Below are 27,615 nucleotides of genomic sequence, written 5' to 3'. Positions count from 1 at the left end.
CAATGTCTGATCTGCCCGAAACTTTTGCATAGTTTGGTAAAAGTCTGTAAGACATTTACATGCCGATATTCAGTTATGATCATAGCGCCACCTGGTGGCCAGCTAGGAAATGTGGCACAAATATTTTATACGCATATGTCCAACGTTCGATGATCTCCTATGGCCACTGGGTGGTGGTGAGCCCGGTGCGAGGGCCCTTCATGCGCTGCTTGCAGCTTTAATGAATTTGTGTTGGGAAAGATCTCCAGTAATCCGAAGCTTTGTTTGTGTTGATCGCCATATCGTTTTTCTGAATACGGAAGGAATGTTGTCATCAACTGTTTTGATACAGGTCTGCTCAATCCAAAGCGCCACTCGATCTCATGGTCCGGCGCTGTATTATCCCAGATAGGATGGGAGACTATCCCTCCAATCTCCAGATATATACTGTCCTCACACCTAAAGATCAAAATTATGTAAATATTAAACTTGAACTTAAACATTTAATAGTTTAAATATTTAACAATTTAACCTAATAATTTAACACTAGAACTACCGGAATTCTAAAACTACAAGAATGGCCATAGCGATCTGACCATTCACAATAGACCGAACTGCATGCCATATCACATTTACATTCAAAGCTTCTTTGGAGGTTTTACAATGAAGCTTTGAATGTCTGTTGTAATTTTTAATGATGTCGTCACCCTAAAAAATACAATATTAATAGTAAAAATATACAACACCCAAAAGAGCCACTCCCGAATGTGCGTGCCTCGCTTTGTGTTTGGCAAGTGGGAGTTTGTTGTATTTGAAAGTCTAAATGGCAACAAATATGAACCAAAGCTGAATATTTCTGTAGATAGAACATGCAAAAAACATATTTTATATATGTTAATTTAGATTTGTTTGTAAAATAATGCATGATTAAAATATAAATAACTATTTTAAAAACCATTGAGTTATTGAACACACACAATAAACTAGTAATTCTACACATTCTCAACAATTATGCATTAAGCAGCGTATTAGTAGTTAGTATGCATAAACAATAAACTAACAATCACAACATACCCTACAAATTACTAAAAGAAAAGTCTGTAAATATAAGGCACAATCTACTAACAATCTCCATTTTTCTTACAGTGTACTAATTGATCAACAATCGCAGGTACAACCTAAAGTGTATCATAAATGAACAATTAATCAATTATCAAATTATTCAACTATCATTATTATTATCATTATTATTATTATTAAATTGAACAATTGCAAATAGCAGCTAACGCAATTCACGTGATGTGCGTACAGCTAGGCATCTGTGGTTTCCTCTTTTTGTCTAATTTGGATGGAAAATGTGTGCCTTTTTATAGTTTGAGTCACTTATCAAAAGTTTCTAAAAGTTGCCAAATATATTTTTTAAATTGTTACATTTGTTGCTACGTGCTTTTGGACAAAAAACTTGCTAGGGTAGTCTGAAAAGTTGCTAAATTTTGCAACAGAATTGCTAAGTTGGCAACACTGCTCAGCACTGGACAAAAAACGGTGACTGAAGTGGTAAGTTTGTGGATTCCAACCTAAACACCTCTAATTGGCTATTGCGTTTTAGAAATCAACAAACATGTCTGTGATTGGCTACATTGCTCACCTCTGCGAAAATGCATTGTAAAATAATTTGCTGCATTCCAAAGAAGAAGAACCACTGGATTGTTTGCTAAATCTATTTCATTATGCTATTATTACGAAGAAAACAGAGGTTATGGGCAAGCCCAAGCCCCTGCCCCGGCCTGCTGATGAACCTAATAAATGCAATGAACTTAGGAGCGGCCGGCGGGCTTGGCTTGGAAACGGCCAGTGGACTTGACTTGGGAATGGCCGGCAGACTTGACTCAGGAACTGCCGGCGTTTCTGTGCCGAGGACGATGGTGGAGTTTCGGAGGATACAGGTATTTGAGGTGGGGCAGGCGGTCCGAGCCATTGGTGTGGTATGTGGGTGTTCCTAGCGTGGGGTGAACTGGCGAGACGCACCATGCCTCAAGTCCAAAGTATACTAATGCCATCCACATCCGCACACCGACCGCATTACGTCATTTTCGTCATCAGGAGGGGCTCGCAACGTCTGTAAAAATGCAAACACAACACTCACGTCCACATGCAGGCAATTTTTTTAAACCTTGTGCTCTGTCTTACGAATGTACTGCAAATGCTCAAAAGATGCTGAAGGCGAAAAAGAAAGTTGCCAGATAATAAGATTGTTGCTACGCGCCTTCAAAAACTGCTAGAACAGCTTGCAGATTTGGCACGATTGCTGTTAACATCAGCAAATGGTGACAGAAGTGTTATACCTTGCAAGTGTGAGTGAATTTACTGGCAGCCTGCTCAAACAAACAGAGGTTTGGGCAAGAGCCCAAGCCCCTGCCCCACCTATGCAGGCAATAACTCCAACAAAACCACCAAACCCACCCCACAAGCATCAAATTCTTCAAAACCAATGCTCAAAGACCACACACCAAACCCCACAACATAAATGAATGTTGAGACAGAGTTGTGTCTGTCTTACGAATGTACTGCAAATGCTCCAAAGAACGCTGAAGGCGAACAGAATTGAGATATACAGCTCTCTGCATGCAGCGTGTCAGTCACGATTGTTAGGAAAGTGAGTGAAACACACACACAAACACATTTTTATCAAATAATACGCCATTAATAGCGGTTCACTTCCGCGATTTGGTACGATTGCATTAACATCAGCAGTGATCCGTACCAGAGTTAACATGAACCATACCCCAGACCACCATTTTTAAGCGGACTCAGGTACGGTTCGCAGGTGCGTACCCGAGTTCGAAAGACAGCATTCACATCATCCAAACGAACCGAACTCTGACGTCAATCAAATCCAGGTGCGCACCAAAAGTGCTAGTGTGAAAGCACCCTTAGAAGCCCTCCTATTCTCCACTTACTACCTGTATTAATTGCACCTGTTTGAACTCATTACCTGTATAAAAGACACCTGTCCACACACTCAGTCAATCAGACTCCAACCTCTCCACTGTGGACAAGACCAAAGAGCTGTCAAGGACGCCAGGGACAAAATTGTAGACCTGCACAGGCTGGGATGGGCTACAGGACAATAGGCAAACAGCTTGGTGAGAAGGCAGCAACTGTTGGCGCAATTATTAGAAAAATGAAGAAATTCAAGATGACTGTCAATCTCCTTCAGACTGGGGCTCCATGCAAGATCTCACCTCATGGTGTATCAATGATCCTTAGAAAGGTGAGGGATCAGCCTAGATCTACACGGGAAGACCTGGTCAATGACCTGAAGAGAGCTGGGACCACAGTCTCAACGGTTACCATTAGTAACACACTACACCGTCATGGATTAAAATCCTGCAGCGTACACAAGGTCCCCCTGCTCAAGCCAGCACATATCCAGTCCCGTCTGAAGTTTGCCAAAGACCATCTGGATGATCCAGAGGAGGCATGAGAGAAGGTTAGTGGTCAGATGAGACCTACAATAGAACTTTTTGGTATAAACTCCACTCGCCGTGTTTGGAAGAAGAAGGATGAGTACAGTCCCAAGAACACCATCCCAACCGTGAAGCATGCAGGTGAAAACATCATGCTTTGGGGGTGCTTTTCTGCAAAGGGGTCAGGACGGCTGCACCGTATTGAGGGGAGGATTGATGGGGCCATGTATCTCGAGATTTTGGGCAACAACCTCCTTCCCTCAGTAAGAGCGTTGAAGATGGGTCATGGCTGGGTCTTCCAACATGACAATGAACTCAAAATCCCAGCTGCAGTGTGTGCAAACCTGGTCAAGAACTACAGGAAACGTCTGACCTCTGTAATTGAAAACAAAGGTTTCTGTAGCAAATATTAAATTCTATTTTTCTATTGTATCAAATACTTATTTCATGCAATACAATTTAAATAAATTTTTTAAAAATCATACAATGTGATTTTTCTGGATTTTTTTTATATTCTGTCTCTCACAGTTGAGGTGTACATACGGTGAAAATTACAGATCTCTCCATTCTTTGTAAGTGGAAGAACTTGAAAAATCTCCAGTGTATCAAATACTTATTTACCCCACTGTATGATGATACAGAAAGTTTTCAGTGATGTGTTACTTGTTAAGCTGCATGTTATAGAGCCTGGCCCGTGTCAAAAAACAGCTCATACTACTGTTTCAGCTACTAAAATATTTTAATTTTGTATGTAATGGCAAAGCGATTATATTTAGTTTTATTTTTTATTAAGTTAATTTAGAAAAACGTTTGGAGCAATTTTTGTTCGTTAAATACAAGTTTTTGTCTTTTAAAGTAATGACCAAGCAGCCAGCAGCAGAAAGTGAGCTGATCATAACCTATGTTTGATCAATTTAGCTGCCTCAAGTCATCACGACTTTCCTAAAATAAAATCTATAAATATAAAACAGTTCAAGCATATAACAATGTTTAAACATTAAACCTAGATAAATGTGCGCTATATCCAATAGTTTGTTCGGAGAGTGGAAGCTAAAGCACTCTTTGCGGGACATGGAGGCGTCAGCGCGAACACTTGCATTTTTTTTTTTTTCAGTGGATACGCCATCATTTTTGCCCATAAAGGTAAGAGTAACACATCATTCATAAATGTAAAGGGTCTGCTTGTATTTGTGTGCAATCACAATATCAACAAAACTTTATGCTTTTTTAAAAAAAAAGAAAGAAAGCAAACATGATGCGTTTTCTGCCATCTCGTCTTGAACAGGAGCAATTTACAAAAATGAACCGAAACTCAGCGAATACATGCCTCAGAAAACAATAATATATATATATATGCATCAACTTCACCCTTGCACACCGACTCAGAAAACACTATTTATTAGTAAATAATTCAAATATCTCCATACTGTTTCCCCCTGACACATTTAGGGTAATTACTTTTGACGATGCTTTGCTGCAAGCTCAAGCAAATTGCATGGATTTGAACGCAGAACTCTTCAGCTGCGCTGACGACACGCACCATATATGCTGCTGCTGCGGGACACTAAACACCGTCAAGCCGCTCTTGACAGTCGCGGCAGCACGGTCTCGTGTTGTTTCCACCAGCGTGGCAATTTTTTCATCACTAATTGATGGATGTCTAAAATATAAAAAATAATGAGAAACCTTAAACAGGTGCAAAGCCCAGCCCGCGTCTGAAATATAAAGTGAAGATTTGCCCAAAGCCCGGCCTGAGGGGCGTAAAAAAGTCGGTGCCCATCAGACCTGGGCTGGACACTAGCACGTTAACATATGGTGCTTTTCCATTGCGTGGTACGACTCAGCTCGGCTCTGAGCTTTTCCACTGCATGGTAAAGACACGCACACAGATTTAGCGCTCATTCTAGGCTTCTTTACTTGCGCATTGTGCATTCCGATCACAGTATATCGGTGGAACATACCAACTATACAAACTGTGTGGGGGAAACCTAAACTTATCCATTCACTAAAAATACTACAAGCAGGGCGCCGCTGAAAATAAGTGTGTAAGTTTGTTTACAGAATACTGTTGTCACTGCTGCAACTCCCATATATACAAATAATTATTAGAAAAATGTAATTTCCCAGCAGACAGTAGGCCCCTCCCAAGTGTAGGCCCCTGGGCTTCAGCCCTTTAAAGTCCATGCGTTAATGCGCCCCTGATCAGTGCTGTTGTAGTTTACACTCGGTCAGAAGCGAGATCAACATGAGGATGAATACATTCTTTTTGGGGGTTTTATTACTCGTCAATGGTGAGTAATACTACTTTTTATTAATATAACATTTTCTTTTTCAATATAAATCGGAAACAGATAGTTATCTTCATATTTTTTATATCTACATTTTTTTAAACCAAGCATGAATATTTTTTCTATAAATAGAAGTTATGATAAATCACACTGAGGATAATAACAGACAACAGCAACTTTGTAAGGGGATTTTGAGGGTAAGTTGTTTGTAAATGAGTGAACAGTAGAGGGCGCTGACGGCCTGTAATATTCTGAGCGTTACTATTTTACTTGAAAGCTAGCTGCAACGAACGCATGCAGTGCTTTAAAACAGAACAGAAAAACAGAAATAAGTCACTGTCTCAGTCAGTCCGTCAGTCTATCTATTGGACTTTAGACTTTGTTTTACAGTCGCACTCATTCAGGGTGCGGCTAGGTCTAATAAAAGTCTTGCCTTTCTTTGCCATACCATCAAGCTCATAGTTATGGCCATTGTTGCAACCTGTCTTTATAACAATAGGCCAAGCTATTGGGTGGGTTTTACTTGTTTTTGCAAGTTTTAGCCTGTTTCTTCAGAATAGTTACACCACCTGAAACCCCAAATGTTTATTCAAAAAGCTTAATAAATAGGAAGTGTTTTACATTAAACAGCAGATAAAATGTATGAATTGTGTCGTTTGTTATAGTGTGTCCATGTGACACATCCACCCTGGTCAGCTAAGTTCTGTTTAGTCTTTCAATATCCTTTAGCATAGGCTAAATCCAGATACTACTCTTTTATACCTCAGAATAAAAATCAGAATACATAACTGAAAAAAAAACATCTTTAAGTTTGTGACGAGTGGGGCGGGGCCAAGAGCCGTGGGAACGGAGCGAGGCCGGTGGAGTTAACGAGAATGCATGACACCTGCGCCACTCACCGGCCTCGAGTCCCACAGAGGAGCTCCGGAAGGATAAAGGGAGGAGCGACGAATGTGTAAGACGAGAGAGGACCAGGCCTGAACTTTATTTTGTGGTTTGGTTTTGTTTGTGTGCGGCAGTCGCCCGTGAGGGGCTGTCGCGCTGTTTTGTGTTTGTTTTGTAATTAAAGATTCATTTAAATGTTCGCCGGTTCCCGCCTCCTTCTTCCCGTGATTATGAAGTTTGTATGTTGTTACACTGGTGCCGAAACCCGGGAGGAAGGAGGGATGCACTGCCAAAAATCCCTCGCTGCTGTGGTGAGTCCGCAGTCCCATCGAGCATGGCGAAGGAGTCTGCTGCCGTGGACGCTCGAGGCGGTGGGCTGGAGTGAGTTGCCGGGGGGACGGACAAACTCGCTGCCGGCCGCTCGCGATGTGGAGGGACGGCTGCCATCCATGAGGGAGCAGAGGAGTCGCCGCCGTTCGCTTTGGGCCGGAGCCTGCTGCCATCCGCCAAGAATGGGGAGGAGCAGGGAAAGGGGGACTCCTGCCGGCTGCCCGAAACCGGAGGACCCGTCGCCGTCCACCGGGCGGCGGAGGAGTGTCATGCCGTCCACCGAGGGCCATCCAGTGCCACCGCCAGGCACTGCGGAGGAGTTCACCCAGCAGATGGAGGGCCGAGCGGCAGTGTGTCTGGGAACCGGAACAAGATTTTTCTCTCTCGTCTCTGTCGCTCGTCATCCTTCCGTCTCCTTTTCTCTCGCCTCGTCTGTCTGTCCTTACCCCCAGTTACCCGCAGCCACCGTCGTCGTTCCCCCCTGCGAGTGGGGCGGGGCCGAGAGCCGTGGGAACGGAGCAAGGTTGGTGGAGTTAATGAGGATGCGCGACACCTGCGCCACTCACTAGTCTCGAGTCCCATGGAGGGGCTCCGGAAGGATAAAGGGAGGAGCGACGAGTAAGACGAGAGAGGACCAGGCCTGAACTTTATTTTGTGGTTTGGTTTTGTTTGTGCGCGGCAGTCGCCCGTGAGGGGCTTTTGTGTTTGTTTTGTTGTTAAAGTTTTATTTAAATGTTTGCCGGTTTCCGCCTCCTTCTTCCCATGATTATGAAGTTTTTATGTTGTTACAAAGTTTAATACTGGATTTTTTATAATAAGCTTTTCTGGGATTTGCACCAATCAGATACACAACTATTTGTTACATTTAACAAATAATATCTAACGCCTCCTCATCTAACCAAAGGGTCTATGGACCCTTCCCCCAAAAGGAAACTATCACCTCAAAAAGGACAGAACAGGCCTCTGGTTCCATAGCAACCATAGGCACACTATCTGATAAGACTAGGTTTACGATGCCCAAGAATGTGTCTAAGCCACTCTTAACTCAAATCTCTAAAAAACAGACACATAATGCACATAAAAAGGAACTCTTCTCTAATTAATTCATAGAAAAACCTTTCTTTGAATTAATTCACATATATTTTAGGGCATTGTGTATGCTGCTACTGTTCTTGTATATTGTGTATTGTATATATTTTATACATGCTTATGATGGAACACTAGTTAATATAACCTTACCTATGTGATGTTTGGTATCTGTGAGTTTGTATTTTCATGATCTAAATGAGAGTGTATATTATATGTGGCTGCCTATCCAACACATTAGTTTTATAAGAATCTTAAAGATTCTTCTCTTGAACCCCCCAATCTAATTTCATATGCAAGACACCATACTAGGAACAAAGAGTTGTAAAACTTCCCTCCAAAAGGTACCATTCCTCATCCTCAAACTCAAACATCATCCCCCTATATAGATCACTGATCACCAGATCAGGCGGGTTCTTTTAGATTCAGGAATTCCAGGAGAAGATGCTGAGCTAAGAGTCTTAAAAACCACGCTAAGCTTGCCCCAGGCCTTTCGGTCTTGACTTTGCATTCATCAATATCCTCTGATTCAAACTGGTCTTTTCATCAACTCACTTCAGCAGAGACCAACTGGAGCCCCAAAGTGCATAAGGTCTCTTTTTCAAACAGGTGACACGTGCAAGTATTAAACTTAGTCTTATTAACTGATACATTATACTGATATGCACCTTTTACAAAGTTGTGTTTGAGCTAAGAACCTTCAGGCTGTAGATCTGCTGAATATATTTATTTCTCATCTCTTTACTGCTTAAGCTTTAACCCTTTTTTTATATGCCCACTGTATGTGTTTGTGTGTGTGTGTGCGCGCGTGTGTGTGTGTGTGTGTGTGTGTGTGTGCGTGTGTGTGTGTGTGTGTGTGTATGTTAGACTAGTTTTTATGTAGTTCATAAAGTCTTTTTGTTTTTTTCTATCTATATGTATACAACAGCCACAATTTTATGATTTGCATACTTTGGAGAAATTACAAGTCAGATTAGGCTTAATCTTCAAGAGACACAATGCAACAAAGTTCAATTCGATTCAATTCAATTTCAATTCAAGTTTATTTGTATAGCGCTTTTTATGATACAAATCACTGCAAAGCAACTTTAAGCAAAATTAAGTTTCTACAATATTTAGTAGCAGCTTATCAGTGATGACTGTCAGTTTATATGCATACGGCAGAAATGCTTGGAAAAATCAATAAAAGACGTAAACAAACAGACGATTAACACTATTAACAGCAATTATGCAATCAAACTTATAGCAAAATGTGGTAGTTCTGTATGTTGTCTCTGGGTTAGCATCATCTGAGGTCCTCTGAGGGGTTGGCATCATCTCTTCTCAGGTGTTCTGGATCTAGACTGGAGCTTGTGTAAATCCTAGTTACATCCCGTGGCAAAACAGAGAAACAAAATAGAGACATAATTAGCGTAGCTGCTGTACTAGCCAAGTAAAATTAATTAGTTTAACCCAATCTAAATAATAATAATGCGCATTTAATCAGATATAACTGCAGTCCGAAATTATGAGATGCATTATTTGAATGCTTGGCCAAAGAGGTGTGTTTTTAATCTAGATTTAAACAGGAAGTGTGTTTTAACCCACAACATTATCAGGAAGGCTATTCCAGAGTTTAGGCCAAATGCGAAAAAGCTCTACCTCCTTTAGTGGACTTTGCTATCCTAGGTACTACCAAAAGTCCATCGTTTTGTGACCTTAGGGAGCGTGATGGATTGTAGTGTGGTAGAAGACTAGTTAGGTACACAGGAGCTAAACCATTAAGGGACTTATAAGTAATAATATTTTGTAACTGAGTGCAATGCAACAAAGTGCTGTCAAACGATTAACTGCGATTAATCGCATATACAATAAAAGTAAAAACTGTTTCTGTTTGTTCTTCAGGTGTGTTTGGTGTTGATGCAGATGAAGTGTCAGTATCAGTGATGGTGGGAGATTCAGTCACTCTACATACTGATATTACTGAAGTACCGGGGAATAGTAAGATAATATGGAAGTTTGGTGATGAAATCATTGCTAGAATGAAAGAAGCAGATGGAAATCCCTCTACATATGATGGCCCCGGTGCGTTATTCAAAGACAGACTGAAGCTGGACAAACAGACTGGATCTCTGACCATCGCAAACATCAGAACTGAACACATTGGACGTTATAGTGTAGACATCAAGAGCACAGATGCAAAACTGAAGACATTTCAAGTTACTGTTTATGGTGAGTAGCTCATGTCAGTCACCTGAGGACAGTTTAGATGCTGTGGAATGATTACAAGTTTTAACATTATGGGTTAAGTTATTATTATTAGGTTTGCTATTTTAATATTAACTTTAAAAAAAAAAAAAAAAAAAAAAAAAAAAATTAATGACTAAATCAGATGTCTCAAAAGGATACAAAATTAATTTGAATTACAGTTTGTTCAATTGTTTAATTTCTTTCTTATTGTATTTATTAATTTTTTTTTATTTAACCACATAAGGCTATAATTTTAGGGAGATTTGTTCATTCTCTAAAAAATCAAAAGCCTTTTTTTGTTGCAAATTAAAAATCGTATGTGAGGCTATTTTGAAATCTGATTGAAAGGTAGATTGGTGTGTTGATTTTAAGTGTGAATCTAGCAATACTTTCAAAATAAGATATGCAACATTTCTTTTATAACTTAAAATAAATATATTTCTACATCTTTTACACAACATCATTCCAAAGCAACTTTTATCTGAAGAGCTGAATCTGAAATGCATTTGACGTTTCAATGTATTCTTCAAACAGAGAATTCAATCTCAGAATTTTGACTCCTCATTCAAAGTGTGATTGTGTGGAAATTACAGCATTATAAGCTCTATTTTTTTTAAACGTCTTTTGTTTGCTCTCCACGTGTTTGTTGTTGAGACAAATGTTTTGGAGTCACTATCAGTGATGGAGGGAGATTCTGTCACTCTACACACTGGTGTTAAATCAAGTCAGTCTTATTGCTTGCTTAAACTAGGCTATCTGTCATCTTTACTGGACAGAAATTGTGCAGAACTCCCCGTTTCGATGTTGCTTGTATTGTTGAGAAATCTTGCTATTAATTATAATGATGTCACGTCTATGACATTAAAATCATAAATAATGATGCACAAGCCTTTAAACTTTAAATTGACGTATTATTTGGAAATATGAATTACAATTTTTATTGTAAAATCATGTAATAAAAGTAAACTAACAAACATCAGAACCAGCCATGGTCTCAAGCAAGTTAATGGATTAAACAGCCTCAATGATGCAAAATGGAGAAACATTCATCTGAAAGATCAGACCCCAGACCTCGTCATCAGCAACATCCAAAGCGATCAGACTGGAGTTTATAAAGTGGAGATCAACACCATCAGCAAGGTCGTGCACAGAAAATACTGTATTGCTGTTGGTGGTGAGTAGATTCTATAAATTCTATCATATTTTGAAATCATAAATATCTTAAATTTTTTTTTTTTTTTTTAACGTCTATATAACATCTGACAGGATGAGGTCTGACGTCTTAGAGACATATAGAAGATGATGCAGGTGTCCATTGCCATGATCACTTATGCTATGAGCTGTCATAAACTTTGGGTTTAACAGAGAACATTTGTGTTGTGAACCTTTCTTAACAGGGTAGAGCTGTTTGATTTTGCAACATACTTCCAAAGAAAGTCCTCGGGATGTATTACCACACATGAGTGGATTTGACTGAAAAGCCATCTCAAACAAATCTATTTAAAAGATGTGATGACACTAACCTTGCAAATCCTGTAATTATTTCCTTGTCTACAGCACTTGTTGTATCAACCCTGTGCCTTGTAAACACAATTTTGTTTCCAGGCAAATAAAACCAGCCTATCATATTAGAGCTTTCTCAATCAAGTAAGTGCTTTCAAAATTGTGTTTGTAATGTGCACCAGATGGTTAATCCATGGTCCGTGCAGCCTGAGGTTGAGACTATTGTCACGCCCCTGGACTCATGTTATGTTTTCCCTCCATGTGTTCCGTGTACCATGTTTATTGTGTCATTATGTTCAGGTGTGTCTTGTCATTAACCTATTTAACGTTCACCTTATAAGTTGCATTCAGTTCAGTGTTTGGTTGTCCGGTCTCATCGATGTGTACGTGTGTTTCTGCCTTCTCCCTATGGATTACCATTGTGTGGATTATTAAAGACTTTGTATCATCATCTTCCTCGTTACGTGCTTCTCTCCTGCACCACACCGTGACAGAAGACCGGACTGTGAAAAAGTAAAGCGGCGTGTTTCCCCGCATTCGTTTTTTTCTTTTTGTCCGTTTTTGTTTCATGTTATGTATGATCCTGCCGTCTTCCTCCTCCTGCTGGAGCAGAGGAGCCTTTACAAAACTATTTGTGGAAATAGCCAACCATACCCACTACTCAGACTACTGCCTCTGCACTTTCTACAAAACCAGCCTGAACGACGGGTGCAGAGCGCAGTTGTCCAGAGATGGTCCTCGGGGGAATTTCATCGCCTTTGTGGAGTGGGTGCTGGTTTCCTGTGGATTGCCAGGCCCGCTCCAGACCCAGAGCCCAGCCCATCATCTCCTCACTGCGTGGAGCCGAAGCCTGTGCCCACCGCTGATGTAGAGCCAGAGTCCGCCACAAACGACAAGCCATCGCCATGGATTCACCATGGATCTGCCACTCTCCATCGGCATTATGGCTGGAGGATCCCTTATCTCCGCCATTACCCATATCAAAATTCAGTAGCCAATGACCACTCTAAACAAATATGCTCATTTTGTTTGTGCATTTCACCTCTACCACACATCAATTTTAAGAGTCTGATAACAGATTGTCAGGGTTATTTTTTCCCAGATAGCCGTCTGTTCTTTTCTTAACTCTCAAAATGAACTGTTCATATTTTTAATTATATGTTCTCCATATGTGTTTGTTTCTGTGACAGTTGGTGTGAAGACAGTATCAGTGATGGAGAGAGATCCTGTCAATCTAGATACTGGTGTTCTTGAAATACAGGGATATGATCTGATACTGTGGAAGACTGAAGGTAATATTGTGGCTGAAGTCAATAAAGGTACCAATCTGTTTGGACCTAAAGAATTAGATGATTTGAGATTCAGTGGCAGACTACATCTTCATCATGAAACTGGAGATCTCACCATCAGTGACTCCAAAACCACAGACTCTGGATATTATCATCTACACATGAGCAACAGTGAATACACCTTACAGAGGACCATCAGACTTATTGTCAAGAGTGAGTAGATCAAAGATTTTTTGCAGAAATTCTGATTATGAACAGGTTGTAATGGAAAAATAAATGCCTTGGTTAACTTTGAACTCTGCGAAAGCTATGCCATATATAGTGCTGATGTTTATGGTGTTTGTTATAGATCAGACACATTCTCATTAATGACTGTCTCTCTTTATCATTACAGCTCCACCTCAGTCAGGTGCTCCTTCAGGGATATGTGGTGCTCATGTTGGGCTGCTAGTTTGGGCTGTAACTGTGTTTTTTGCTGCAAGATCTGTAGACAACGAAATCAAAGGTGTAAGTATTACATTCAACTCATACAGTAAGAGCTAAAAATGTTATTCAGTATTTAAAATAAATTAAAAAGCAAAGTTAGTATAATTACTGTTGAAAGGAAAACAGATGATTGATTTCCCTATTGTAAGTGTAGTGAAGAACAACATACGTGCAGGGGAACCTATTATTATTATTAAAACTATTATTTATTCATTGCTATTTTCTTATTATTTATTGTTTTTACGGTGATTCTGTGTTTTTATAACAGGTTTCGGTGAAAATAAAGTGAATCACTCTCAGGATCAGCATAAAAAAATGAAGAAAAACAGCAGTTCACAATCACTGTAGCAATATAAACTTAGGCTTTGTATGACGTTATTCAGTTTAATTTGTTTGTTTTATGGATATATTTTGACATAAATCTTGCTTTTTTGTCTCATGCTTGACTATAATAACAAAAGGGGAAACTGTAAAAGCCATACCCTGAAATGTTCAAATCACAAAACCATTCATGACTTTTTCCAGTTAAAATAAATCAACACATGCCAAAATATTTCACTTGTTAACCAGCAGGGTCTGGCTGCTTGAAACTGGTGTTTTAGTGTTTTTGGGATGCCATTTATATGAAATTTATGTTCATCCGGTGCTTATACAGATCTATGTACAAAAACACAATAAAGCCAATCAAACTTGATAAAACTGAGACTATTTTATGGTGCCAGAGTGAACAGTGTGGATGGAATATAAGTCACTGAAATTGCCCAAGGCATAAAGATGTTAACATGTCTTAACAACACTCAAAAAAACAAATACTTACCTCTAACTCTATCTCATCTGTCCCAACACAAAATCTCATCTGTTTCAAAAAAAGTAAAAAAAAAATAATCTGATAATAAACATCAAAAAACAAGGTAGTTAAAAGTCACAACAAAAACACAAAATAAAAACAGATAATAAGTAAAGAAGATAATGGTACCTTCTCTGGGCACTGCTTTTTCAGTACTGTTGATTCTCCATTTTCAGTTTAGTTCGAGTTCTTTGCATGATATAAAACAGTGAAACATCTCATAGGGTTGTTATGTTTGAGGGGGGATAAAGTATTTTTAATTTTGTTCAGTGTAGAACCAGATCTAAGTCTAACTAATATGAGACGTTAAGTGTTAATCTGTTTGTGTCACGGAATAACCTGCCTCACCAGCCGAACCAGCCTCCTACACCCGTTCACAATCACCTGATTATTAATCAGGGACACCTGCATCCACTTACCACGCCATTCAAAACACACTCACCTCAGTCACTCGTCGGCTGGTCTCAAGGTAACAAGCTTCTCAGGACGGGTCCCTTGCCTACATGTCAGCCTGTCAATCCTGGAATCCTCTGCTATCTACTGAAGGACAAGAAGTTTCAGCTCAGATAAGACTGTTTTCTCTGCTTCCATTGATTACCTCAGTTTGATTCTCCTATGTTGTCTATGTTGTCTTCTCCTCAGTTGTCTTAATTTACCTGCTTGCTTGAATCTGCCTGTTTGCCTCCTTGACCAGTTGTGGCAGAAGACCAGCCCCTAACAGTAATACTCAACAAAGACTCTCATGGATCCTCTGACCACATCCTCACCTGAGCCCTTTGCCGATCTAGGTAACACCCTACGTGAGTCACACCTCCCACCGACCCTCATCACCACACCACCAGCTTGTTCCATGGCCCGGCCAGCAAGCTTCTCTTGTGAGGCAGACTCCTGCAGCGGGATTTTGTTGCAAAGTTCCCTCTATTTCGAATTGCAACCCCACCTGTTTGTGACTGAACGGGCAAAGGTGGCTTTCATCTCGTTGTTGTCCGGAAGCAGTGGGCTGAAACCTTGTGGAATTCGGAGAGCCCTTGGATTCACTTGCTGGATAGCTTTGTTAAACACTTCCAGGAGGTATTCAGCCAGTCGACCACGGAGATCACAGTGCATGATTAGCTTTTCCAACTGCAGCAAGCGGATTTAACAATCCACATGTTCACGCTTCGCTTCTGCACCCTTGTTGCCAGCAGTTGGTGGAATGAGGCTGCTCTGCTCTCTGCCTTCTGCCGAGGCCTGAACCCCGTCTTACGTCAACAAATGTCCATCTACGAGGATACCGTGGGTCTCGAAAGCTTCCTCCAAAAGGCTGCTCACATCTCAACACCTAACTGCCTGCCATATGGAACCCATACCTGCTGCAGCTGCCTCACCCAGCCTCTCACCTCCAGCATGGTGAGCCCATGATCACGGATAATTACCATCTATCCTCCATTGAACGGTCCAGTCATCTCACCCATGGCCTCTGTCTCTACTGTCTGGGACGCCCCTGGCTCTCCAAACATCAACCCACCATCGTCTGGAGATCCATGGAAATTCTCAAGTGGAGTCTGGAGTGTGAGGAGGATGTCTAACGGATCTGCCTGTCCCGATCTCCGTCCGAACCAACCTCTCCATCTGCTTCACCTCCGTGGAAAGTCCAGACTCACCGCATGTCACTCCTATTCCTCCCGAGTATCAGGCATTCCAGGACATGTTCAGCAAGGTCGCAGCCACTCACCTTCCACCTCACCGGCCATGGGACTGCGCCGTTGACCTGCTGCCTGGGGCCAAACTACCCAAAGGGCATGTCTACCCACTGTCGATCCCAGAGAGAGCCACTATGGAGGAGTACGTTCAAGAAGCCTTACAACAGGGGTTCATCCGTCCATCCACCTCACCCCCAGCATCAAGCTTCTTCTTCATAGCCAAGAAAGATGGGGGTCTGAAGCCCTGCATCGATTACCGTGCACTCAATGACCAGACGGTAAAGTTCGCCTATCCCATTTCTCCGGTTACAGGCGCCTTGGAGGAGCTCTGCGGTGCCCGCATCTTCAGCAAGCTTGATCTAAGGAGCACCTACAACCTTATCCGCATCCGCAGGGGTGATGAATGTAAGACCGCTTTTGTGGCGCCCACCGGGCACTATGAGTACCAGGTGATGCCCTATGGGCTTTCCAACTCACCTTCCATCTTCCAAAACTTTATGAATGAGGTCTTCAGAGATATGCTCAACCGGTTCGTCCTCATCTACATAGATGATTTACTCATATACTCACCAAATCCAGAAGAAAACCGTGACCATGTCACCCGGGTACTCCAATGCCTCCGCCAACACCACCAGTATTTAAAAGCTGAGAAATGTGAATTCCACAAATCCACCCTCCACTTACTGGAGTTGCTGGCCATCAAGCTTGCCCTGAAAGAGTGGCAGCATTGGTTGGAGGGTGCCCAACATCCATTTGAGGTGATCACAGATCACAAAAACTTGCAGTACCTCTGAGAAGCCAAGTGTCTTAACCGTTGGCAGGCCCGCTGGACTCTGTTCTTTACCTGCTTTCACTTTGTGGTCACTTACCGTCCGGGAGTAAGAACGTCAAAGCAGATGTGCTCTGAACCAACCCCGTGAAAAGGATTCACGACCATCCTAATAGTCATCGACCGGTTCTCCAAATACTGCAAATTAATCCCACTATGAGGATTACCTACCACCCTTGAGACAGCTGAAGCCTTCTTACAACATGTATTCAGGAACTTCGTTCTTCCAGAAGACATAGTTTCTGACAGGGGCCCCCATTTCATCTCCAGGGACTGGTGAGGGTTTTTCCACCTCCTGGGAATATCGGTCAGTTTATCCTCCAGAAACCCCCTGCAGACCAATGACCAGACCGAATGTAAAATCCAGGAAATTGGACCGTATCTCCGGGCCTACTGTTATGAATATCAGGACAGCTGGAGCCAGTATCTACGCTGGGCAGAGTACGCCCAGAATTCCCTGCGCCAGGAAACCACCGGACTCGCTCTGTTTCAGTGTGTCCTTGGATACCAGCTGCCACTGTTTCCCTGGAGCATTCAGAAGTCCCAGCGGTAGACTACTGGTTCCGTAAGAGCGAGAGGGTATGGGACTCAGATCATATACATCTCCAGCGGGCAGTCTGGAGACACAAGGTCAATGCAGTCACTCGTCATTCCGACAATCCCGTCTATCATCCCGGGGACTGTGTCTGGTTGTCCACCAGGAACATTCAAATCCGGATGCCCAGCAGGAAGCTGAGTCCCCAGTACATAGGTCCTTTCCCCGTAGCACAGCGCTTACCAATTACACCTGTCTGACCATTAGCGGATCTCACCCAGCTTCCATGTTTCCCTGCTAAAACCCTTCACTAATCTTCTTCTCTCTCCCTCCACAGAGCATGAGGTACCCCCTCCTCCGCCCAAAGTCGTCTTCAATGAAACCATCTACAGAGTCAAAGAGATTGTTGGGAGATGCCCATGGGGGAGGGGGTAATGTCATGGAATCACCTGCCTCACCAGCCAAAACAGCCTCCTACACCCGCTCACAATCACCTGATTATTAATCACAGAGACCTGCATCCACTGACCACACCATTCAAAACACACTCACCTCAGTCACTCGTCGACTGGTCTCAAGGTTACAAGCTTCTCAGCGCAGGTCCCTTGCCTACCTGTCAGCCTGCTATCTATTGAAGGACAAGAAGTTTCAGTTCAGATTAGACTGTTTTCTCTGCTTCTGTTGATCCCCTCAGTTTGATTCTCCTATGTTGGAAGCTTCTCCTTAGTTGTCTTAATAAATTTACCTGCTTGCTTGAATCTGCCTGTTTGCCTCTGTAACCCCTCTCTCCCGGGTCCTCAGCACCTGGGCCTCGAACCCGGGTCTCCGACAAGGGAGGCGGACGCACTAACAAGGAGGCTAAATGACTGCAGCCACTAGCAGCAGTTGCTAGTGCGTCTCTTGAGATCTGGGGAGTGAGGTTTACCTGCACAGCTCCAACTGACTGGCCTCCGTTACACCTCCTTGAGTAGTTTGAAACATTTGTTTACTTTATACATTGTTTGTATTGTTTTATTGTATTTAAATGTTCAGTTCTTCTTGTTGTAAGAAAAAAGTTATGTTACAACACTTTTTGCAACTTATTTCAATATTGTGATCAGCTTCCGCAAAATAAAAAAAATAATAATACTATTTTTACACTCTAGTCTTCATATTTGAATGTGGCACAATAGAATTCTTATTTCTGTGCCTCCAAGTGCCCTCTGGAGGAAGAACACATTGCTAAAGTACAAAACACTTTATGTTGTGATCAGTGGCATTGAAAGCTTGTGACGCTCAATTAATAGAATTGTACTCCACTGATAAAACTCAAAATATTATTACTTTTTTTTTATCACAAAGCTTATTTTTCTGGGAATATTCTTTTGATATTTTTTTAAGAGAATCATCACAGAGTCCACTCACCCTTAACCTCTTTGAACTAGAACATTTAGGCAGAGGAACAGCTTCTTCCCACAGGCCATCTCCCTCTTAAACAGCTGAAAGCCTTAAGGTCTCTTTTAGTGCAATACTCTCACTGTTTAGAGCATTATATTTGAAAATTCAGTCCTGATTATTCATATTATTAATAATACTGTGCACTCTGAGAAAAATGGTACAAAAGCTATCACAGTGGTTTTACCTTTTCAAAAGGTACTACAGTATGTATCATTTAGGTACAAATAGTCACCATTTAGGGGTAAATAAGGTACAAAAATGTACCTTTTGAAAGGCTACCACCTCAGTGACAGCTTTTGTACCATTTTTCCAAGACTGTAAATATGTTTATTATCTGTAAATATGTTTATTTTGACACAACCTGTGTTTTCCTTAACTGTTCTTGTTTTTCTTTTCTGATGTTTTTAGTTTTGATGGGGTGAAAAAAAAATCTATTCCAGATTCGCATTACTGAAATATCTGGAGATGATGTTATCATGTGGACATTTGGACCTTAAAACACTTCCATAGTAAAAACTATCAGAGAGAAAGTGACACTATTATATAAAGATAATGTGAGATTTACAAACAGACTACATCTCCTATTCAAACTGAAGATCTCACCATCGGCAACATCAAACTGAAGTCTCAAGACTTTATCAAATAAATCCATTAATGTATGGAAAAAAAAACACAGCATGAAACACGACAGAATTGCATTGTTTCTTGACCTTAAATAGCCTACTGTGTGTAGATAACTTAAGGTGAGGCAAGGAGATAAAAACGCCACCCACTCAGAGAGAGAGTGAAAAAACTTCTGAAGTGCGCATGATCGTGCATGAACAAGTCAGCAACAACTGGGGTTGCGGTTCAGTTTCGCATCTTGCTTTATATCTCTAGCCTCCATAAAATAGCATGTTTATATTGCTACCACAGAAACAAGCTTTGTTAAATATATATATATATAATTTTTTTTTTTCACTTTGAATTCCAGTATGCCAAACAAACCAGACTTATTATGTTTATAATTTTAGGATAACGTTGTGTACCCAATGACTAATCGTAGATGTCTGATCTCAATTTAATATTTCCATATTGACAAATTCTTATACAGCCTACACACACACAATTCAGTGAGTGAACTTTATTTTATCAGTTTGAGAACCATACCACATCCTGCAGAACTGTTTGACAGTTTCTGTCTCAGCAGAGGCAAAGTGACTGTTAATGATCTTTAATTTTAAAATGTTACTCATGTACTTTGTATTTGTTTATTTATTTATTTGTTTATTAATTCATTGATTCACTCAAACAAACAGACAGTGCCATAAACAACAAACTGTGTCACAGACAAATTTGGCCTGGATATACATGTCATGATTCCGCAGGAGCAAGGGAATGAGGAGACGAGGAATTCTTCAAAACAACAGTCTTTATTAATCCAAATGCTGGGAACACAGGGAATGTAGGAGACACAGAGCACATAAAATGACATAACAGCAGACGCCAGACACAGGGAAACACAGGGCTTAAATGCCAGGAGTAATCGGGGAACTGAATAGAACACAGCTGAAGCATATTGAACTAAATGAGGACAGGAACCGGAAGGACCAAACTGGGGCAAATAAACACATGGGGAGCAAAATACACACAAAACATGGAACAGAGTCTGACATTACTCCCTCCTCCCGGAAGGTGGGTCCTCGCGCCAAACAACATCCAACAGGGAGGGGGGAGTAATGGGACCCATGTCAGAGAAGGCAGTCTACCAAATCCGACCTTTATGGCTGGTGTCCTATATGACTGATTTCTAGTTGAATATATTTTAAACTGTATTTTATTCCTGTGATTTCAAAGCTGAATTTTCAGCATCATTACTCTTGGGGCAAGTTCAAGCTCAAACCGGTGTGCACCGTTTTGCTATGGTTTCCGGTTTGAACGACATGTTTCCTGGAAATGGTGTGCAATGGGGTTTGAGATGCATTTTCTCTTGTTTGGTGGGTGTGTCAAACATGTCAGCCCAATCAGCAGCAACGTATATAAACCACATGGTATGTAAGAGACAGCTTGCACAATGTAATTAACATCAAAATAAATTCACAAGAGCAAGTATATTGTTTTCACCTTTATTTGAATTAAAGGCAAAAATAACTGAAATAATAAGAGGACAATTATAGATCTGGAACTTCTTGTCTGTCTAAATATCATTTAGTAATTGCAATGTCTTCTGGTCCATATCCTTCTCCTTAGGAAGGTGTGCTTAATACTGATTAATGTAACATAAAAATTATATACATATTTATATATTTTGCTATTGTATTGTGGAGTGACACTTTCATAAACTTTTCTATACCCCTCTGATTATATAATGGTAAATATTATATATTATAGCATTAACGATAAGCCTAATACTCACAATAAAAATAATAAGGTCATATATATCATAATACAGTGTCGGAGGAAAGAAGTGGATTATCCTTCACCTGAAATGTTTGTCTTTTCATCCTGAAATGGAAGGCAAATGTTGGATCACAATAATTAGGAACCACAGTTTCCACAAATCCCTTCACTCCATTGGGATGTTCTCTTTTATTCTGGAGGGCAAGGGCAATGTAACATCGAGCATATTTTGCAGTATTGCACATGTATTTATAACGATTTCATCAGGCTCCGAAAATTCTTCAAAAAGAACACAAATAATGGCCTTCTCAGCTGCTGTAGTTGCAACTCTTGCGTCATCAGAACAGGGTGTATCAGGGGATCTCAAACCCCGTTGCACACCATTTCCAGGAAACATGTCGTTCAACCCGGAAACCATAGCAAAAAGTTGCACACCGGTTTGAGCTTGAACTTGACCCAGTCTTCAGTGTCACATGATCCTTCAGAAATCATTCTTATACGTTGATTTGCTGCTCAAAAAAACATGATTATTATTATGTTGAAAACAGATTAGATTTTTTTTCCAGGTTTCTTTGTTGTATAGAAAGTTCAGAAGAACAGCAAAAACAACAACAAACATGTTTCTTAAACAGCAAATCAGCATATTATAATGATTTCTGAAGGATCATGTCACACTGAAGACTGGAGTAATGATGCTGAAAATTCAGCTTTTTGAACACAGAAATAAATTACATTTTAAAATATATTCCAATTGAAAGCAGTTATTTTAAATAGTTAAAATATTTCACAATATTATTGCTCCTGCTGTACTTTGGAATAAATAAATGCAGGATTGGTGTGGGGGGAGGGGCAGAGATATTGGGGAAAATTAAGAAAAGGGAAAGGTCAGTGCAAAGTAAATTTTGCAGTGCAAGAGACAACCTTTATTATTTTCCACAGCCCCAGACCAATACTGTAAAAAAGAAAATTCAGACTTCTCCAACTAAAATTTTTCTATTGACTAATCACATCTAAATTTTTCAGTTTGCCTAACTGAAAGTGATCACATCGGCACAAAGTGAATGAATTAATGTGAATTTAATTTTATAAATTTAATTAGGCCAATTTTGACCCATTACTAGAAAATTTTGAGTTGGAGTGAAGGATTTAGAATTTTTTATGTGATGGCATATGAATAAAAGGGTTGTCTGCGGTTTCAGAAATTGTTTTTGATGTATAGGCTACTTTCCAAATAAAAGGGGCCAAAATCCTACCTTTTGGGGTACAAGAGCTTGTCACTGGAACAGTTTTCCTCTTTTTCCTCAAGTCCACTATCATCTACTTTGCCTTGTCCGTGTTGAGGGTAAGATTGTTGTCCTCACACCATGTCACAAGACTGGCCACCTGCCTCCTGTAGGCTGTTTCATCCCCACCAGGGATCCGTCCAATCGCTGCGGTGTCATCAGCAAACTTCAGTATGATGTTGTCCTTGTGGGAGGCAACACAGTCATATGTGAACAGTGTGTATAGGATGGGACTGAGAACACACCCTTGTGGGGTGCCAACACTTGCACCTGTTTATTGTTTATATTTTAAATTAGTTAATGTTGCTTTTTTGCAATAGATGAATAACAACGTATTTGTTTTAGAAATTTTTTATGTTTAGATATTTCTATTTTGCGGGAATCTCGTGAATCATTTTATTCTCCCACATCCCGCACACACACAAGTGTCTGCCTGCCCACACCAGCACTTGCCCGCCCATCTTGTCAAGATCGCAAACCTCGAATAAACAAACATTTTATAATATGATCAAATTTTGTAGACAAGGTTCGATTTAGCCAACGTCATACGTTACAGAAAGTGGTCCAGTTCCTTTCACACAGCGGTGTTGTGTTACTTGTTAAGCTGCACATTATAGAGCCTGGTCCGTGTCCTACATCAGAATTACCTACCCAAGCCCGTCCCAACCCCCATAACCCCCCACCCCGTCCCAACCCCATCCCAAAACAGCTCATACTACTGTTTTCAGCTACTAAAATAGTTACATTTTGTATGTTATTGCAAAGTGATTATATTTTGTTTTAATTTTTTTTATTAAGTTAATTTAGAAAAACTTTTGGAGCAATTTTTGTTCATTAAATACAATTTTTTGTTTTTTAAAGTAACTACCAAGCGACAGAAGACAGTGAGCTGATCACAGCCTATGTTTAATAAATGTAGCCTTCTCAAATCATCACGACTTTCCTAAAATAAAATATATCCAATAGTTTGTATGGAGAGTGCAAGCTAAATCACTCTTTGCGGGACATGGAGGCGCCAGCGCGATCACTTGCATATTTTTTTCATTGGATACACCATTATTTTGGCTCATAAAGGTAAGAGTAATGCATCATTTATAACTGTAAAGGGTCTACTTGTATTTGTGTGCAATCACAATATCAACAAAGGGCTGTGCTTTTATAAAATAAAGAAAACAAACATGATGCGCTTTCTGCCGTCGCAACAGGGGCACTTCACAAAAATTAACCAAAACTCAGCGAACAAATGCTTCATAGACATGATAAAAATATCTATAGAAAGCTTCAAATCACTAATTAATGAAATAAAACAAATCAAAAAACAAAAACTATTTTATTATAATCATAATCTGTAAAGATGCACTTCTTTCTAAAGGCGCGTCTTATGAGGAGATGGAGTCAGGATCTGCAACTTCATCCATGCGACACAGACTCAGAAAACACTATTTATTAGTAAATAATTCAAATATCTCCTTACTGTTTCCCCCTGACACATTTATGGTAATTATTTTTGCCGATGCTTTGCAGCAAGCTTAAGCATATTGCGTGCATTTGAGTGCAGAACTCTTCAGCTACGCTGGTGGCATGCACCATACTGCTGCTGTGGGGACACAAAATTCCGTCAAGCGCTCTTGACAGTCGCGGCAGCACGGTCTCGTGTTGTTCCACCAGCATGGCAATTTTTTTTTATTCATCACTAACTGATGGATGTCTAAAAATATAAAAATAATGAGAAGCCTTAAACAGGCCCAAGGCACGGCCCGCGTCTGAACTATGAAGTGAAAACTGGCTTGAAGCCTGGCCCCAGGGGCGTAAAAAAAGTCGGTGCCCATCAGGCCCGGGCTGGAATGCAGGACACTAGCACGTTAACATATGGCGCTTATCCATTGCGTGGTATGACTCGGCTCGGCTCTGCGCTTTTCCACTGCGTGGTAGAGACATGCACACAGAATTAGCGCTCATTCTAGGCTTCTTTACTTGCGCATTGTGCATTCCGATCACAGTATATCGGTGGAACATACCAACTATAAAAACTATGTGGGGGAAACCTAAACTGAACCATTCACTACAAATACTACAAGCAGGGCGCCGCTGAAAATAAGTGTGTAAGTTTGTTTACAGAATGCTGTTGTCACTACTGCAATTCCCATATATACAAATAATTATTCAAAAAATATAATTTTCCAACAGCCAGTAGGCCCCTCCCAAGTGTAGGCCCCTGGGCTTCAGCCCTTTAAAGTCCATGCGTTAATGCGCCCCTGATCAGTGCTGTTGTAGTTTAGACTCGGTCAGAAGCGAGATCAACATGAGGAAAATATTTTCTTTTGGGGGTTTTATTACTCGTGAATGGTGAGTAATACTACTTTTTTATTAATATAACATTTTCTTTTTCAATATAAATGGGAAACAGACAGTTATCTTCGTATTTTTTAAATATATATTTTTTTAACCAAACGGAATAATTTCTTCTAAAAATAGAAGTTATGATAAATCACACTGTGTATAATAACAGACGACAGCAATTTTGTAAGGGGATTTTGAGGTTTAGTTGTTTGTGAAATGAGTGAACAGTAGAGGGCGCTGACGGCCTGTAATATTCTGAGCGTTACTATTTTACTTGAAAGCTAGCTGCAACGAACGCATGCAGTGCTTTAAAACAGAACAGAAAAACAGAAATAAGTCACTGTCTCAGTCAGTCCGTCAGTCTATCTATTGGACTTTAGTCCGGTTTTACAGTCGCTCTCATTCAGGGTGCGGCTAGGTCTAATAAAAAATCTTGCCTTTTTTTGCCATACCATCAAGCTCATAATTATGACCATGTTGCAACCTGTCTTTGTAACATTAGGCCAACCTATTGGGTGGGTTTTACTTGTTTTTGCAAGTTTTAGCCTGCTTGTTCAGAATAGTTACGCCACCTCAAACCCCCAATGTTTATTCAAAAAGTTAAATAAATAGGAAGTATTTTACATTAAACAGCAGATAAAATGCATGAATTGTGCCATTTTTTATAGTGTGTCCATGTGACACATCCACCCTGGTCAGCTAAGTTCTGTTCAGTCATTCAATATCTTTTAGCATAGGCTAAACCCAGATACTTTTTCTATTCCTCAGAATAAAAATCAGAATACATAACTGAAAAAAAAAAAACACATCTTTAAATTTAAGACTGGATTTTTTATAATAAGCTTTCAAGCTGTGTAAATATTACAAATTTTTGTTATTGTATATCTATATGTATACAACAGCCACATAAATTTTATGATTTGCATGCCTTGTAGAAATTACAAGTCATATTAGGCTTAATTTTCAAGAGACACAATGCAACAAACTGCGGTCAAATTATTAATTGCGATTAATCGCATACACAATAAAAGTAAAAACTGTTTCTGTTTGTTCTTCAGGTGTGTTTTGTGTTGATGCAGATGAAGTGTCAGTATCAGTGATGGTGGGAGATTCAGTCACTCTACATACTGATATTACTGAAGTACCGAGGAATAGTAAGATAATATGGAAGTTTGGTGATGAAATCATTGCTAGAATGAATGAAGCAGATAGAAATCCCTCTACAAATGAGGGCCCCGTGTTATTCAAAGAAAGACTGAAGCTGGACAAACAGACTGGATCTCTGACCATCACAAAAATCAAAACAAAACACATTATACTTTATAGTGTAGACATCAGGAGCACAAATGCAGAACTGAAGACATTTCAAGTTACTGTCCATGGTGAGTAACTCATGTCAGTCACCTGAGGACAGTTTAGATGCTGTGGAATGGTTACAAGTTTAAACATTATGGGTTAAGCTATTATTATTATGTTTGCTGTTTTTATATCAACTTTAAAAGAAAAAAATTTGTTGATGTCCAAATCAGATGTTTCCCAAATGATACAAACAAAATGAATTTTTTTTTTTTTTTCAATTCTTTAATTCTTATTGTAATTATTTCCCCTTTTTCTTTAACCACATGAGACTATACGTTTAGGGAGATTTGTTCATTCTCTAAAAAATCAAAAGCCTTTTTTGTGGCAAATTAACTAAGTCTGACACAAGAAAAAAATTAAAAACAATAGAAAGGTAGATTGGTGTGTTAAATTTAAGTCTGACACTAGAAATACATTAAAAATAAGATATCTAAGATTTCTTTTAAAACTTAATACAAATTTATTTCTACATATTTTACACAACATCATTCCAAAGCAACTTCAGTTGTTTAGATATTGAGTGTGTATCTGAAGAGCTGAATCTGAAATGCATTTGAAGTTTCAATGTATTCTTATAACAGAAAAAAAATAACTTAATGGGAGTAAAGTCTATTAAACTTTTCAGTCTCAGAATTTAGAGTCCTCATTCAAAGTGTGACTGTGTGGAAATTACAGCATTATAAGCTCAATCTTTGTTTTAAACGTCTTCTGTTTGTTGTTGAGACAGCTCTCCACATGTGTTTGTTGTTGAGACAGATGTTGTGGAGTCAGTGTCAGTGATGAAGGGAGATTCTGTCACTCTACACACTGGTGTTAAAGTACAGGGATCTGATCAGATTGTGTGGAAGTATGAAGATCAAGTCATTCCTATTGCTCACTTAAATGGCCCTGATGATGCAAAATGGAGAAACATTCATCTGAAAGATCAGACCCGAGACCTCGTCATCGGCATCATCCGAACCAATCAGACTGGAGTTTATACAGTGGAGATCAACGCCATCAGCATGGTCTTGCACAGAAAATACTATATTGCTGTTGGTGGTGAGTAGATTTTTGTCACACCCCTAGAAATGTTTTCATTCCCCATGTGAGTCAGTATGACCTAGTTTCTGTCTTCCCTTGATTATGTCATTATGTTCAGCGTGTCATTCATTATCCTCATTAACGTTCCCCTTATAAGTTGTATTCTGTTCAGTCTTTGGTTTTCCGGTATTTGCGTTTATGTCTATGTGTACGTGTGTTTATGCCTTCTCTCTGTGGATTACCCTCTCTGTGGATTATTAAAGACTATTTCAACTTCATCTTCATTCTTGTTCATTTCCTCGTGCACCAAACCGTGACAGAATACCAGACCCAAAAGTTAAAGTTGTGGTGCCCCT

General features: G+C 40.0%; 1 protein-coding gene and 1 long non-coding RNA gene across 4 annotated transcripts in view; one reads left to right on the top strand and one right to left on the bottom strand.

Moving 5' to 3' along the window:
• LOC109055037 overlaps positions 1 to 27,615 on the bottom strand; it is an 86,007-nt gene that overhangs the window by 31,469 nt on the left and 26,923 nt on the right. The gene's annotated exons all lie outside the window — the stretch shown is intronic.
• LOC109054090 overlaps positions 5,589 to 27,615 on the top strand; it is a 59,750-nt gene continuing 37,723 nt past the window's right edge. The window contains exons 1-5 of one of the 3 annotated variants that reach the window (XM_042748560.1): positions 5,589 to 5,740; positions 9,923 to 10,249; positions 12,961 to 13,272; positions 13,454 to 13,566; positions 17,776 to 18,542. In XM_042748560.1, coding sequence (XP_042604494.1) covers positions 5,695 to 5,740; positions 9,923 to 10,249; positions 12,961 to 13,272; positions 13,454 to 13,566; positions 17,776 to 17,943 — 966 coding nt within the window. In that variant the 5' untranslated portion in view covers positions 5,589 to 5,694 and the 3' untranslated portion in view covers positions 17,944 to 18,542. Of the gene's footprint in view, positions 5,741 to 9,922; positions 10,250 to 12,960; positions 13,273 to 13,453; positions 13,567 to 13,813; positions 14,093 to 17,775; positions 18,543 to 27,615 lie in introns of those variants that run through there. The other 2 variants (XM_042748561.1, XM_042748562.1) reach the window with 2 other exon arrangements.

The sequence above is a fragment of the Cyprinus carpio genome, chromosome B22, assembly GCF_018340385.1.
Source record: "Cyprinus carpio isolate SPL01 chromosome B22, ASM1834038v1, whole genome shotgun sequence".
NCBI lineage: Eukaryota > Metazoa > Chordata > Actinopteri > Cypriniformes > Cyprinidae > Cyprinus > Cyprinus carpio.
Note: the sequence above shows the minus strand (reverse complement) of the source record. Positions and strands in the feature narration are given on the sequence as shown.